Consider the following 14427-nt stretch of genomic DNA (forward strand, 5'->3'; position numbering starts at 1 on the left):
GGAAAGTCTTCCATTCTCCATCTTTGGCATCCCTCACCTGGAAAAGCAGACAGTAAACAATAAACGGAGTAAAGTTGCGCAATTGTGACAGATTCTATCCCCTGTAGCCAGGTCCTTCATGGGGTCACGCGAGCTATCATTTGAGAACTTACTGGTTCCTGTGACTTAAGATTTTAAAAGAGCTTTTTTTTGGTATCGTCTTTCACTTTGTCCTCAGACGTTGTCACTGTTCCCGACACGGATCCTGAAACTGCTGGAGTTCGCTGGCTTTTCTGGTGACAAGGTAGGGACAAGATCACCTTTTGCCGCTTTAGCTTTGAAAGGAGGTGACGGAGAAGGGTCCTTTTATAGAGAAGTGCATATGGTATGAACTGGTGTATCTAGAGCACTACTTCAGGCTACACCAGGACACTCGAACAAGGGACATAGGTTAAAACTCATGAAAGGAAACTTTAGGACAGGTGTCAGGAGGAATTTCATACAAAGAATGACCGGTGCTCGGTATATTCTCTGCGGAGGCTAGTGGACCCACGACTTGTTCAAGTGACAGTCTGATGAGGTGATGGAGGTCTTTTACTCTGGGTGGACGAGTAATCTTCTTTAAGGTAATTGTCAAAGGAACCAGAGGCGACATGAGGAAGAATATTCTTAACGCACTGAGTAGTTATGATCTGGAATGCGCTGCCTGAAAGGGCGGTGGAAGCTGATTCAATAGCAACTTTCAAAAGGGAATTGGATAAATACTTGCAGGGCTGTGGGGAAAGAGCAAGGGAGTGGGACTAATTGGATAGCTCTTTCAAAGAGCTGGCACAGGCACGATGGGCCGAATAGCCTCCTTCTGTGCTGTATCATACCAAGACTCTGATTGGTATGTATCTTGTGATTTTATTTTTGGTCCTGCTTGTGTTAATTAGAGAGAGACTACTGTACTAGTGTGAAACTGATTGTGACACTTTCTTTGTCAAATAGTGTGAATCATTATTGGCCTGGCTAATTAATGAATAATAAATAATGATAACAAATGCACCTGGCACATCTTTTCTGAAGTTGTATAAAATGAGTACATGTTATGTGCTGTGATCTATTATGAAAAGGATTGAGAGGTTAAATAGTGAAGGATAATATTCGTTGGCCAGTGAATCGGTAACAAGGGGGAGGGGTCATAAACTTAGGATTAATACTAGAAGCATAAAGGGGGAGGTTCAAAGGAATTTTTTCAGGTACAGGGTTATTAGGAAATAGAATGCTTTACTACAAGTGGCGTTGAATTGTTCATGACATTTATGAGGGAATTAGATAAACACTAGAAAAAGTAAAATTGTAAAAGGTTTGGGGAAAGAACAGGGAAAGAATATTAAGAGTATTGAGCTCCAATGTGGAATTAGCACCAGGATGGCAGAGTAGGGAGAATTTACTCTGCATATAACCCATGTCCTGATTGACCTGGCAGTGGTTGATGCTAAAACACTAGTGGGTGCCTGAAATGGGAAAGGTTCTCATTTCAAAATGGGAACATCTCACACCTTGACGCACGCAACAAAAAAAAAAATCACTTCATAAATGGCGGCTTTAATGTGACGCCACTAGAGAGAGGCTGAGAACCTGATGGGCACCAGCTACAGTTTTAGATTTTGAGACCTAAGATTGAGAGCTGAGTTTGAACTCAAGCCCCTGACTGTGCCTGGAGGGGCCGTTTCATCTAGGACAATGAGGATGACTTTCCCCGCTCAAGCCCGGCGCTGGTAGCTCAAGCAAGGACTGTCTTTTGTGAACTGGACTATTCTGAGCCCCTAGCGATTGGGGGTGTTGGGGGGGGTGGTGGATATAGGCTGGGGGAGGAGGGAGGAATACCTGCATGCCTCGAACTATTTGAGTTTTATGTAGCTCATGCAATGCAATGCGCTGCACTGGAAAACCCAAGGCCTGTCTATGCGACTCAACCACCTTAGCCCGAACTTAATGACTCAAGCTCACCGCGCTCTCAATATGACGTTGCTGATTTATTTTCCGACAGGAATATGGTCTGTCCCAGTTACACGATGGAGTGATGGTGCCTAATCTACGAGCAATTCTGTGCGTTATGCTGCTGCTGTGTTATTATACCTTCCTCACCTTCATACTCGGTAAGAGAAAAGATTGCTCAAAGATTTATTTGCGTCAAATTCCCGTCATCCTCTTCTCTTAGGAGGGAAGATTTTTTTTTTAAGGGATCTGGTCTTCTTTCCTCTTTTCCTTAGTCCTCCAGTGACATGCACCGCTGCCAGCTGAGGAACAATGCTGTTGACCTGTCCACCTTCCTTCAACATTGCTCTGAAACCCAACTTCTCATCGCTGTTTCAGTGACTAGCTTAGATCGCCTGGGGTCGGAGAGAACTTTCCCCAAATTGGCCTGGGTTTTTAATCTGGTATTTTTGCCTCTCCCAGGAAATCACATGGTTTCGGGTGGGGTGCGGAGTGTTTATATCGTGATGCACAAGGCGTCCCATGTGTGGGACAGGCTGGATGGACCAGGGGGTCTTTTCCTGTCTGTCATTGTTCGTATGAAGGTACAGTCTCCGTCTCTGAGCCGTACAGACCAGAATGGTTCCAAGTTTGACCTCCCGCCCCCACCTCCCCCTTGTCTGCCACGAGTTAACTGATCTCAGCCGGTACAATGATGGAGATGCTACAACTGGCTGCAGTGACATTGATCAAGAACAGTGAAAATCAGCCTGGATTCTTACTCCTGATTGCTGTAGAGTGACCTCTACTGCAAATACACGGCTTGTGTGTTAAATTAGTACCTGTTAGGAAAGGCAACTGGAAAACCACTGAGTTACCGTAGGATAGAGGCTCATTCTGGAATATATTCCTGTAAGCATTCCAAAGGATCATCTTGATTATATAACCGCACAATCCCTAGAGTCACATTAGCATAATCTGAAAATAATGTAATGTTTCAAATAAAAAATGAAAGAACCTTTAAGAACAGGGAAAGGCCATTAAAGGCAACCATCCCCATCCCGATTGGTGCTCGATCTCTGGCCCGCACTCCGTTCAAGTGTAGCTCCCCGCTGGGAGCATTGGATTGCGGAATTAACCCTCTAGTTGCCTCTTGCACCCATTTTTACTGGTCACTGCTGTGGCCTTTCCAGCTAATTTATTACATAAATGTTATTGTTGTTTGTGAGACAAGGTTCTGCCTGACTTCCTTTTATTTCTCCTCAATTTTGACTTCTGTCCCCTAGTATTTGAAGCCTTTTCCACTGTGAACTCTTTGCGTGGGTCAACTCTGTTACTCTCCTTCAGAATCTTGAAAACATCAGTGAAATAACTTTCTTTTTTTAAAATTCATTCTCTGGATGTGCTGGCGAGGCCGGCATTTATTGCCCATCCCTAATTGCCCTTGAGAAGGTGGTGGTGAGCCGCCTTCTTGAACCGCTGCAGTCCGTGTGATGAAGGTGCTCCCGCAGTGCTGTTAGGAAGGGAGTTCCAGGATTTTGACCCAGCGACGATGAAGGAACGGCGATATATTTCCAAGTCGGGATGGTGTGTGACTTGGAGGGGAACGTGCAGGTGATAGTGTTCCCATGCACCTGCTGCCTTTGACCTTCTAGGTGGTGGAGATCGCGGGTTTGGGAGGTGCTATGATGATTATTGTTGTATAATTAGCAGCTTTATTTAACGGATCTTGATTTTTTTTCCCCCCCAACTGGGTGGCCAGCCTCCTGGGCGGAGCTGCTGTTTTCTGTGGCGTTTCCCCTTAACAGCTGGATTGATGGGAGTCTGGGAGTCATAGGACGTAACTTCCTGTCTACAGGTACCCCCCCATGGTGAATTCCTGATCCGAATCAGTACTGAGGAGAGCACAGATTTGTTTTTTCCTTTTGGGAGAGGAAATTGGAGTTGTAATCACATGGGGCCACTCTTCTGCTCCAGAGCAGCCAGACTCTGAAAAGCTGCTTCAATACTATTTGTTTTCTCTTGGCTTAGGAACTGGAGAGGAGGAAATCACGGACGCAGTGGTCCTGCTTCAGCCCTACCTCACTCAATATCCCAAGGTAGGGGCCGCACGGTCTTGTTTCTTTTGAATGTTTAACTAGCGGCCGTCCAATGGTGTGGATGTAGCCTGGAGTCTGGCCTGTCCCTTTAAGGCCGCTCCCCAAGTACTCCCAGTGGGAATCGAGGTCATTGTAGCTCCATGGGAATTCCTGAAGTGAATTAGAGGGCAGTAAATTGCTTTTAAGTTTCAGGCTGAATTGCTCGTGTCTCTTTTTTAAGATTGTTTTATATCTGTATCGGAGCGAGCCCCCCCGGACACTGCTGTGAGCAACCCGAGAAAATTCATAGGGACTTTTTAAAATAAAATTGCGTGCTTTTTTTTTTCCCCTCGGAGATGAGCGGGAGGATGGTGGTGGAAGGGGGGAGTCTTTGACCGGGCGGGACGGTTGGAGGCGGGAGGTCATGTGATGAAACCTCCAGGAATATGCCCAACTGGAGTTGGCAACCCTATGATTTGCTGATGAGCTCCTTTTATGTTTTTTTTTTGCAGGGTGCAATATTCCTGTTCTTTTCGGGGAGAATTGAAGAAATCAAAGGGAACCTTGACGAGGTAAGAAATCCTCCCTGTGAGGTCGACTGTCAGTGTTGCTGGGGCTGGGGCTGCCTCTCTCCGCACCGAGGTGCGGCTGCAGCTGCCACTCGGAAGACCCAGTGCTGTTGCGTTCGTGACGTAGAATCCCAAGCATCTTTTCAATAGTCACTTCCGTCTAGTAATCCGAATCACTTTTATCTCACTCCGTCGCAGCCTTTCTTTATTTGAATCATACTGTGTTCACTGCTGCTTTGATCGTCCCCCTCTACTTTGGAATTGCTCGTGGCAGACTGACTGATGGGGCTGTTGCCTCCAGGTGAAATCTGACAGTGGACTAACTGTTAAACTTAATAGGAATTCTCCTCTGATCAGGAATACATACATAAGAAAAGCTGGCTGAAGAAAAGCCTATTTGACCCATTGATACTCATGCCTTTAGTACCCTTACTGTCCCATCTTAGCACCCAACAGCTCCAATGCTTTTGCCCTTACTACTCTGCAAGATTCAGCCCCTTATGCATTCATATACTTCCCTTGTTGGCTATTTTTAATGAAGGTATTAACCCAACATCTACAATATAATAAAAGTCTTGAATATAGTGTGCACCCCTTATAAGTGTGGTAACTGCTTCCTGTAACACTTTCCTTGGTACTTTGTTGTTAACACCATGAGCAATGCCACGGGAGATCTACTGGTATATGTTAAATGGGTTAGCACCATTGTTAAAGCAGTGGACAGAGGAATTTCATATGGACACGTTGACATGTCTGTCACCAATATCACGCAGCGCGATTTCAACCCACTTAAACCCAGGGGACACTGTTTGGTGCAGTAAGTTCTACCGGGACGTGTGTTTCATGCAGGCAATCCGAAGGTTTGAGGAAGGGTGTGCTGCCCAACAAGCCTGGAAGCAGTTCCACCACATGTGCTACTGGGAGCTGATGTGGTGCTTCACCTACAAGCAGGTGTGGAAGGTGGCCTACTTCTACGCAGACCTCCTCAGCAAAGAGAACCGCTGGTCCAAGGTGAGGAACCACCTAACGCTGGAGTGGTGAGGGGCACGGTTTTTGTTAAGTGCTGCCCTCGAGAATGCTGCGCACCCTCACACCACAGAATGGTGGGACGCAGGTTCAGCAGCTGAGACTCCCCCACACGGTGAGCTGCCGATTTCAATGAGGGGGTGACCTATTAGAGGTCTTTAAAATTATGATGGGGTTTGATAGGGTAGATGTCGGGAAGGTGTTTCCGTTTTTGAGGGGAGTCCGAAACTAGAGGACATAAATATAAGATAGTCACTAATAAATCCACTAAGGAATTCAGGAGAAGCTTCTTTACCCAGAGAGTGGTGAGAACATGGAACTCACTACCACATGGAGTAGTTGAGGCAAATAGCATAGACGCATTTAAGGGGAAGCTGGATAAACACATGAGGGAGAAAGGAATAGAAGGTTATGCTGATAGGGTGAGATGAAGTAGGGTGGGGGGAGGCTAGTGTGGAGCATAAACACCGGCATAGACCAGCTGGGCCGAATGGCCAGTTTCTCTGCTATAAATTCTATGTAATTCTATGCAACGTGAGCTGTTCTCAATTTGAAGCCAGACACTTGCCCACGGGAAAAGGAGGAGAAAGCTGGAAGAATCATTCTACTTCAAAAGGGGCCCTCGTAACTGCAGGGAAGCTGGGATAGCTCTGCCGCTCCGAAGTGTTCCCTGCGGACAGTTGCTGGAGAGTGTGGCAAGGAGCCAGACAGTCCAGCACTAAATTCTGGCTCCGTCACCATCCTGCAACCAGGGAAGTAGCTCGCTGGTGCTCACTATCCAGTCTCGCACATGAAGAATGGGCACCCAAATGAGCTACTGTGGAGCCGTGCTTAACAACAGCCGGTGCCTTCAGGAGAGGGAAGGGGAGAAAATTGTGAGTGATAGGGATTAATTGAAATTCTTGCGCTGTAGGGAAGGAAAGAAATTGCATTACAGTTTGTCCAAAAGTGCTTCACAGCTAATTGCATGCTTTTGAAGTGTAGTCACTGTTGTAATGTCTGTAAATAGGGCAGACAATTTGCACACCAAGATCAGATCAATGAGCAGATAATCTGCATTGGTTAAGGGATAAATATTGGCCAAGACACCAGCAGAACGTCCCATCTCTTCTTTGAAATAGTGTCATGGGATCTCTTGCATCCAGCTGGGAGGGCAGACGGGGCCTCGGTTTAAAGCTTCATCTGAAAGACGGCATCTCCGACAATGCAGCACCCCCTCAGTACTGCACTGGATTATGTACTTCAGTCTTAGAGTGGGGCTGAACCCATGACCTTCTGAGTGAGACACGAGAGTGCTACCCACTGAGTCAAGGATGCAAGCGGAGCAGATAACTCTTAATTTTATCTGCATGGTTTTAAGTTTTTTTTTCTGTTTACAATGTTTACATATCCAACATGCCACTCAGAATCAAAGGACCTTCTAGAAGCATCTTTACAGAGCAAAATTAGTTTGAGGCCTCATTTATGATGAGAAGAAGGAATAAAAGAGGAACCCACATTTATATAGCTGTTTATTTAACGGCTTATCGCATCTCTCAAAGGCCCAGGAAGACTTCTCATATAGTGAATTGCATTCAACTAGTTACGGTGGTTTCTTCTGTTGTCCTTCAGGCCATGTACGTCTATATGAAAGCAGCGTATCTGAGCATGTTACCTGCAGATGAATCAAAACCCTTTGGAGACAATGAAGTAGAACTGTTCAGGTAGGTCATCTCCTCCCACCCCACTTACAGAGAATGATTTCCTCTTGCCATTTTTCAGTCCCCCACATACATGCGGAGCCACAAATGTGCCTCTGCCTGTTGTGCTTTGTAAATTTTGAAGATTGTTGGAGAATTGACGAGGTTGATCCAGGTAAGTTTTTCACCATGGGTTCAGATCCAGCTCCTGCTCCTTGGAAAAATATGCAGAGTGACTCAACCCAAGGCATGGTTTGATAGACTGAATGGATGTGACATTAGCATCGGTACCAGGTGTAATGTCTGATAGATCACTCTTAAAGTAATATTAACGTTCTATCTTGTTGCACTTGGGCAGTCAACTTGCTTTGCTTAAATACATAAGATAAATTAGATAGATTTCTTTCAGGAAATAACATTTTGGGATACAGTATGTGAGTAATTTGAGTTATGACATCTGGTAAGTGTAGCAACGCTTGGGAGGATCAGGTGACTTTGGACCTATGGTTCCAAAGCTCTCCATCGTTTTCTTGTGTCATATCCGGGTCTGTTGTAGACTAATTGAAGGAGATTGATTGCTATGATTAGTCAACAACTCCATTATCGTTGTATCATGCGAGTTCCAGGATGGTGGAAAGCGAACTCGATGGACCCTGGTCATTTCTCATGTAGTTCTTCCTATAACCAGGGTTAAAACCAGTGATTGTAGAAAGTATAGAATAAAAGATCCAAGTCTACAACTCGCAGGCCTCAATGTAGTTTGCTATTAATCTGTCTGTATAAACGGCAGACACATTCGTTACCCCAGGATGTGGAGAGATTTTTTTTTTTTTGAGACCCCATCTAACTTTTTTTTTCTCTTGCAGACAAGTCCCCCTCCTGAAGCAGAAGATTGCTGGAAAGTCCCCTCCCACCGAAAAGTTTGCCATAAGAAAAGCCAGGAGGTACAAGTCCAGTGATGCTGTGAGGCTGCCAGTGCCGGCCCTGGTGAGTTCCACACTGAAACCCTCCCAAACCCGACAGCGAGTACAGCCTAAATGAGGAGGTCTGCGTAGAAGTAGATCACCCTTTTTAACAGAGGGACATCGGTGAGAGACCAACGCCCAGAGTGCAAGAACACCATCCAAATTGAAAAGAGCAAGAGAGGGAAAAAAAACACGATAGGCAAGGAAATAGTGTTTAGGTGAGGCCTTAGATTGGGCTTTAAAACTTTAGATTGTATGAGGAAGGAAAGACTGAGAGAGGTGAGACGTTTCATAGGAGCTAACGAGTGAGAGACAATGTGGTGAGCCTTCATTCCAACAGAGTGAGGATATGGGGGGGGAGAGGAAGATTGTGTGTGTCAACTTGATTCAGTCGGTGGTATCTCAGCTGTGGGTTAGAACACCAGGAACCTGAGATGGGTTCATGATGTAGCCTGACCCTTCAGTGCCGCACTGAGGGTGTGCTGCACTGTCGGAGGTGCTGAACTTTGGTCGCGATGCCAAGCTGAGCTCTTGTGTGTCTCTTCCAGTGGGCGTTTAAGATTCCATCAGTGGGATTTAAAATAAATGCATTAGAGGAGGGGTAAATGTATATGTTAAGAACATAAGAAATAGGAGCAGGACTAGGCCATACGGCCCCTCGAGCCTGCTCCACCATTCAATAAGGTCGTGGCTGGTCTTCGACCTCAACTCCACTTTCCCACCCTATCCCCATAATCCCTTGATTCCCTTCGAGTCCAAAAACCTATCGATCTCAGTCTTGAATATACTCAACGACTGAGCATCCACAGCCCTCTGGGGTAGAGAATTCCAAAGATTCACAACCCTCTGAGCGAAGAAATTTTCCCTCATCTCGGTCCTAAATGGCTGACCCCTTATCTTGAGACTATGACCCCTAGTTCTAGATTCTCCAGCCAGAGGAAACAGCCTCTCAGCATCTAAATTATTCTTGCCTATAATTTACTGCTCAAAATCAATAGGCTTTGCAACATTGAATGTCAGATGTCACAGGTTTATTAAGTATACAGTAAAACATACTTTTAATGAAGCCGTATTTATGATCAAACCGTACGAGTTCAGGATATGTGCTGCTGGTCCTAATCGAATCCCGAGTATTTGTTCCAATACCCACTTTTTATACCTTTTTCTCACCCCTTTTACGTGACACGTTTCTGCATTACTGAATACAACTCCATGTAAGGTGAATTCTAATGAGCTGCTTCCCTCGTCCCATACCAATAATTGTAGTTTTAACAAGTTCCTTTTTCCGTAGACTGGTACAACCGTCCTACTTTGTTATCGATAGTATCGCAACAAGAGTGAAACTATCAAGTGAAACTTCTAAATATAAAGCAGTACCACTCCATAGCAGTCTCCTGCTTCTGAAAAGGATGATATATTCGCAGAAGTATCTGTCTGCAGAAATAATTTGTTATCAACTGATTAAAGTTCTCTGGAAGGTTTTTAAATTAGGTTTGTTGTCTAAACTAACCATTGCTTTAAGGTCCGTCTAAAATCAACAGTTCAGTGCTCACTGCATCTAAATTGACTTTTGCTTCTTCATTGAACTGGCAAAAACTCAAGGTTATTATTACTAAAATATAAAGAGAAAACAACAGCATTATAACAGTAGCAGACGTCAGGACAATCTGATTAACCCTTTCCTTGCAAATGGGTTAACGTTTGCGCCAAAACAACATTAACAGGAGGTTGGCAGCGACTGGTTGGAGACGATGCAACTGGATTGATTCCTGGGATGAGAGGGTTGTCCTATGAGGAGAGATTGAGTAGAATGGGCCGATACTCTCTGGAGTTTAGAAGAATGAGAGGCGATCTCATTGAAACGTATAAAATTCTTAGAAGGCTTGACAGGGTAGATGCTGAGAGGCTGTTTCCCCTGGCTGGAGAGTCCAGAACTAGGGGTCATAGTCTCAGGATAAAGGGTCGCCCATTTAGGACTGAGATGAGGAAAGTTTCTTCACTCAGAGGGTTCTGAATCTTTGGAATTCTCTATCCCTGAGGGCTGTGGATGCTCAGTCGTTGAGTACATTCAAGACTGAGATCGGTAGATTTTTGGACACTAAGGGAATCAAGGATATGGGGATTGGTTGGGAAAGTGGAGTTGAGGCAGCAGATCAGCCATGACCTTATTGAATGGCGGAGCAGGATCGAGGGGCCGAATGGCCTACTCCTGCTCCTATTTCTTATGTTCTTATGGTTAATCTCTGTGTGCTATTTGTAGCGCACAGAGGACTGCAAGCCTCTTAGAAACTGACAGTGGATTCTCTCCCCCCACCCCCCCCCCCCCCCCATCTCTCTCTCGTTCCAACAGGAGATGATGTACATGTGGAATGGCTTCGCGGTCATCGGCAAACAGCGGGGGCTGACGGAAGAAATGCTGAGAACGATCAGTGAAGCCGAGGCAGCGCTGGAGCAGGCAGCACGTATGTACGGACTGGCCTCTAATCGCAAAGAGCCTACATTTAGCGCCTTGCCATGTCTCTCCAAGATGCCCCAAAGTGCTTTACATTTAATGAATTGCTTTAAAGTGCCCTTACTGCTATGTAGGCAAACACAGCAGCCAAGTTGCGCACAGCAAGATCCCACCAACAGCAAATGAGATGAACGCCAAGTTAATCTGTTCTTGGTGGTGTTGGTCGAGGGAGGAATGTTGGCCAGGACACCGGGAGAGTTCTCTACTCTTCAAATATTGTCATGGGGCCGAAGTGGTCTTGCGTTGCAGGCCCGTCTTTCAGATGGAATGTCAACAGTACTGCTATTCCCTCGGTACTGAATTACCAGGCTCGGGTCCAGGAATAGGGTTCGAACTCATAATCTTCTGACATTAGGAGTGACCGTGCCACCAACTCAGTCAATCTGAGATCGCCATCATTTTGTAGTTAGGACTGTCTCGCTGGCAGCCGGCGCCACAGTCTGGTCAAATTTGGGTTTCGTGCCACGTGTCTCCATCGGGTCAGATTTCCTTCCCTTTTCCCCCTCCCCAATCTCCGCTCTCTCCTCTGAGAGAGGTGTGTCTGTGGGGTTCTATAGAGAAGGGAAATCCAGAAGGTGAGTTATCCCGGGCCCTCCTACTGGTGCGCTAAGTAGCAACAATAGCCAAAGGTGTGGAGCAGAGTTCATTACCTTAACTCTTGGCAGTGGAAGAGTGTGTGACCCGGGGAGAGTGGGAGAAGGAGGAAACTGAGCCCCATGTTATATTAAGAAAATCATTTCAGCAAAGAGATGTTTTTATTACAAGTCGAATTTCTCCCCATAGTCTTAAAATTTAAGCTTAGCCAATGACTAGCAAACGTCTTCACACAAAAGAATGGTAGAACATTGCCCCAGAATACAAAGCCAACTAAGGGAGATAGATATTGCCTTGGGAAGTGAGGTTGTTAAGATCGATGGCTGAGGAATTGGGGTTAGAAAGCAAGACCCTCTTGCTCTTCTTCAAAACAATGTCATGGGATCTTTTACGTCCACCTGAAAGGGTAGACGGGGCTTTGATTTAGCGTCTCATCCGAAAAACGGCACCTCCGACAGTGCAGCACTCCCTCAATACTGTACTGGGAGTGTCGATCGAGTGTGCTCAAGTCTCTGGAGTGGGGCTCGAACCCACAACCTTCTGACTCAGAGGCGAGAGTGCTGCCCACTGAGCCACGGCTGACACTGTAAACAAAATGCCGGAGCAGGTGTGACAGGCTGAATTGCCTACTCCTGTTCCTGGGCACTTTCCAGTCTGCTGACGCTGTCTGGTTTCGCATATTTAAAATAAATGGCCACTCGGCTGCAGTCCTGGGGGACGACTAGCGTCGACTAAACCGTACCCCAGCGACACAGCCTCCGGAGTGGCCACCGTATGGTCGGCTCAGAGCAGCATGACCGGACGTTGTCCAGTTCCCATACCTGTGGTAAACGCTGTGAGGGTGCGGTACCTTCGCTACAGTGCTGGACTAATTCTCTGTCCCTTCTCCTCAGCTAATGAATACCTGGCTGATGACAGATGTGTGGTTAAGCTGTTGAAAGGCTTGTGCTTGAGGCATTTGGGCAACATCTTGGAAGCTGAGCATTGCTTCGTTTACATATACCAGAAGTAAGTACCACCATGGCATCACCTCACCAGGCAAAGGCTCGGCCACTGCCTTCGTGACCGAATCCCGGTCCGGCAACGCCTCGTATAAAAAAAATCTCATCCTTGCGTTCAAATCCCTCCATAGCCTCGCCCCTCCCTATCTCGCTAACCTCCTCCAGCCTTACAACCCTCTGAGATCTCTGCGTTCCTCCAATTCTGGCCTCTTGCCGATTTCCTTCATCCCACCATTGGCGGCCGTGCCTTCAGCGGCCTAGACTCTAAGCTCTGGAATTCCCTCTCTACCTCTCTCTCCTCCTTAAAAACTACCTCTTTGACTAAGTTTTTGGTCACCTGTCCTAATACTTCCTTATGTGGCTCGTTGTCATATTTTGTCTGATTTACGCTCCTGTGAAGCGCCTTGGGATGTTAAAGGCGCTATATAAATGCAAGTTGTTGTAAAACAAATCACCAAACTAAGCAACTAGGGAGCAGCCTCTCACTCCCAGCTCCAGATAGTCGCTGACAGATCCTGGCGTCAGACAATGTGGTTTTGAGCTTGCAGTTCCTAGCTAGTTATCGTCCGCAGCTTCCCCTGTGCAGGGGAAAGGATGCAGAATGGAAACTAGGGCACTGGAAGTGGTGGAGCAGCTGTCTTACTGAAAGTGTGTCTTACACTTGATTTAACTCGTGCGTCCGACTGTTGGAGCTCCATGGGCAACAACAAGATGGGTGAAAAACTCCGGTTTCGAGATTGAGTAGATCCTTGTCCTGGATCAGTACCCCTTTCGTTGGCTTAAACATCCACTCCCTCCATCACCGGAGCAAACCATCCACAGGATGCACTGCAGCAACTCGCCAAGGCTTCTTCGACAGCACCTCCCAAACCCACGACCTCTACCACCTAGAAGGACAAGGGCAGCAGGCACGTGGGAACAACACCACCTCCACGTTCCCCTCCATGTCACACACCATCCTGACATGGACATATATCACCGTCCCTTCATCGACAGGTCGGGAGGTCCAGGATTTTGACCTGACAGCACCGTGGGAGCACTTTCACCACACGGACTGCAGTGGTTCAAGAAGGCGGCTCACCACCACCTTCTCAAGGGGCAACCAGGAATGGGCAATAAATGCCGGCCTTGCCTGCGACACCCACGTCCCCAGAATTAATTTTTAAAAAAGTCCTAAATATGTCCTTCGGCAGAGGAAAAAAAATGTGATATTTTGGGCCCTGTCAGAGTTAGGATCTGGGAGTCACTCTGTGGGGCTTTGGTAAGACTCCAAGTACAGTTCCTCTCCGATGTTTTTGTACATCCTGTGTTCCTGAGAAGCCAAGTGGGCTTCCTACAGAATTGGGGAAAAGTTGGGGACAGTCCATTCCAGGCTACTCCTGTGCAAGTGTTGATGGCCGGCTGCAGAGCGCTACTGCTACAGGCCTTGGAGCAGGGCGTTTGCCTGGACATTGAGCTGAGCAATGCTCTGCAACACAAGAAGGCTCGAAGAGGGGCAAAGAAAGACAAGCGGACCATAAAAACCCATTCCAGATCACCAGATCAGAACGTGTCCATATTCTGCACACATTCACAGCGTGTGCAGTGATTATGTTACTGGACTAGTAATCTAGAAGACAGAGTTCAAATCCCACTATTGCAGTCACGAGAATTTGAATTCAGCTGAGAAATAAGATCTGGAAATCAGTAAAAGTGACTGTGAAGCTGTCGGATGTTCGTAAAAACCCAACTGGTTCACCAATGCCCTTTAAAGGAAGGAAACCTGCCATCCTTACCTGGTCTGGGCCTATATGTGACTCCAGTCCCACACCAACGTGGTTGACTCTTAACTTTTTTTTTATTCGTTCATGGGATGTGGGCGTCGCTGGCGAGGCCAGCATTTATTGCCCATCCCTAATTGCCCTCGAGAAGGTGGTGGTGAGCCGCCTTCTTGAACCGCTGCAGTCCGTGTGGTGACAGTGCTGTTAGGAAGGGAGTTCCAGGATTTTGACCCAGCGACGATGAAGGAACGGCGATATATTTCCAAGTCGGGATGGTGTGTGACTTGGAGGGGAACGTGCAG

The 14427-nt window shown here is 46.7% G+C and overlaps 1 protein-coding gene across 5 annotated transcripts in view; it reads left to right on the forward strand.

Moving 5' to 3' along the window:
• The window catches only part of zgc:158403 (tetratricopeptide repeat protein 39A), a 77048-nt gene that overhangs the window by 53615 nt on the left and 9006 nt on the right, over positions 1 to 14427 (forward strand). For 4 of the 5 annotated variants that reach the window (XM_067973059.1, XM_067973058.1, XM_067973057.1 and 1 more), the window contains 9 exons: positions 218 to 283; positions 2015 to 2123; positions 3973 to 4040; positions 4532 to 4591; positions 5438 to 5599; positions 7226 to 7317; positions 8160 to 8280; positions 10609 to 10720; positions 12258 to 12372. In XM_067973059.1, coding sequence (XP_067829160.1) covers positions 218 to 283; positions 2015 to 2123; positions 3973 to 4040; positions 4532 to 4591; positions 5438 to 5599; positions 7226 to 7317; positions 8160 to 8280; positions 10609 to 10720; positions 12258 to 12372 — 905 coding nt within the window. Of the gene's footprint in view, positions 1 to 217; positions 284 to 2014; positions 2124 to 3972; positions 4041 to 4531; positions 4592 to 5437; positions 5600 to 7225; positions 7322 to 8159; positions 8281 to 10608; positions 10721 to 12257; positions 12373 to 14427 lie in introns of those variants that run through there. The other variant, XM_067973061.1, reaches the window with a different exon arrangement.

The sequence above is a fragment of the Heptranchias perlo genome, chromosome 37 (genome assembly GCF_035084215.1).
Source record: "Heptranchias perlo isolate sHepPer1 chromosome 37, sHepPer1.hap1, whole genome shotgun sequence".
NCBI lineage: Eukaryota > Metazoa > Chordata > Chondrichthyes > Hexanchiformes > Hexanchidae > Heptranchias > Heptranchias perlo.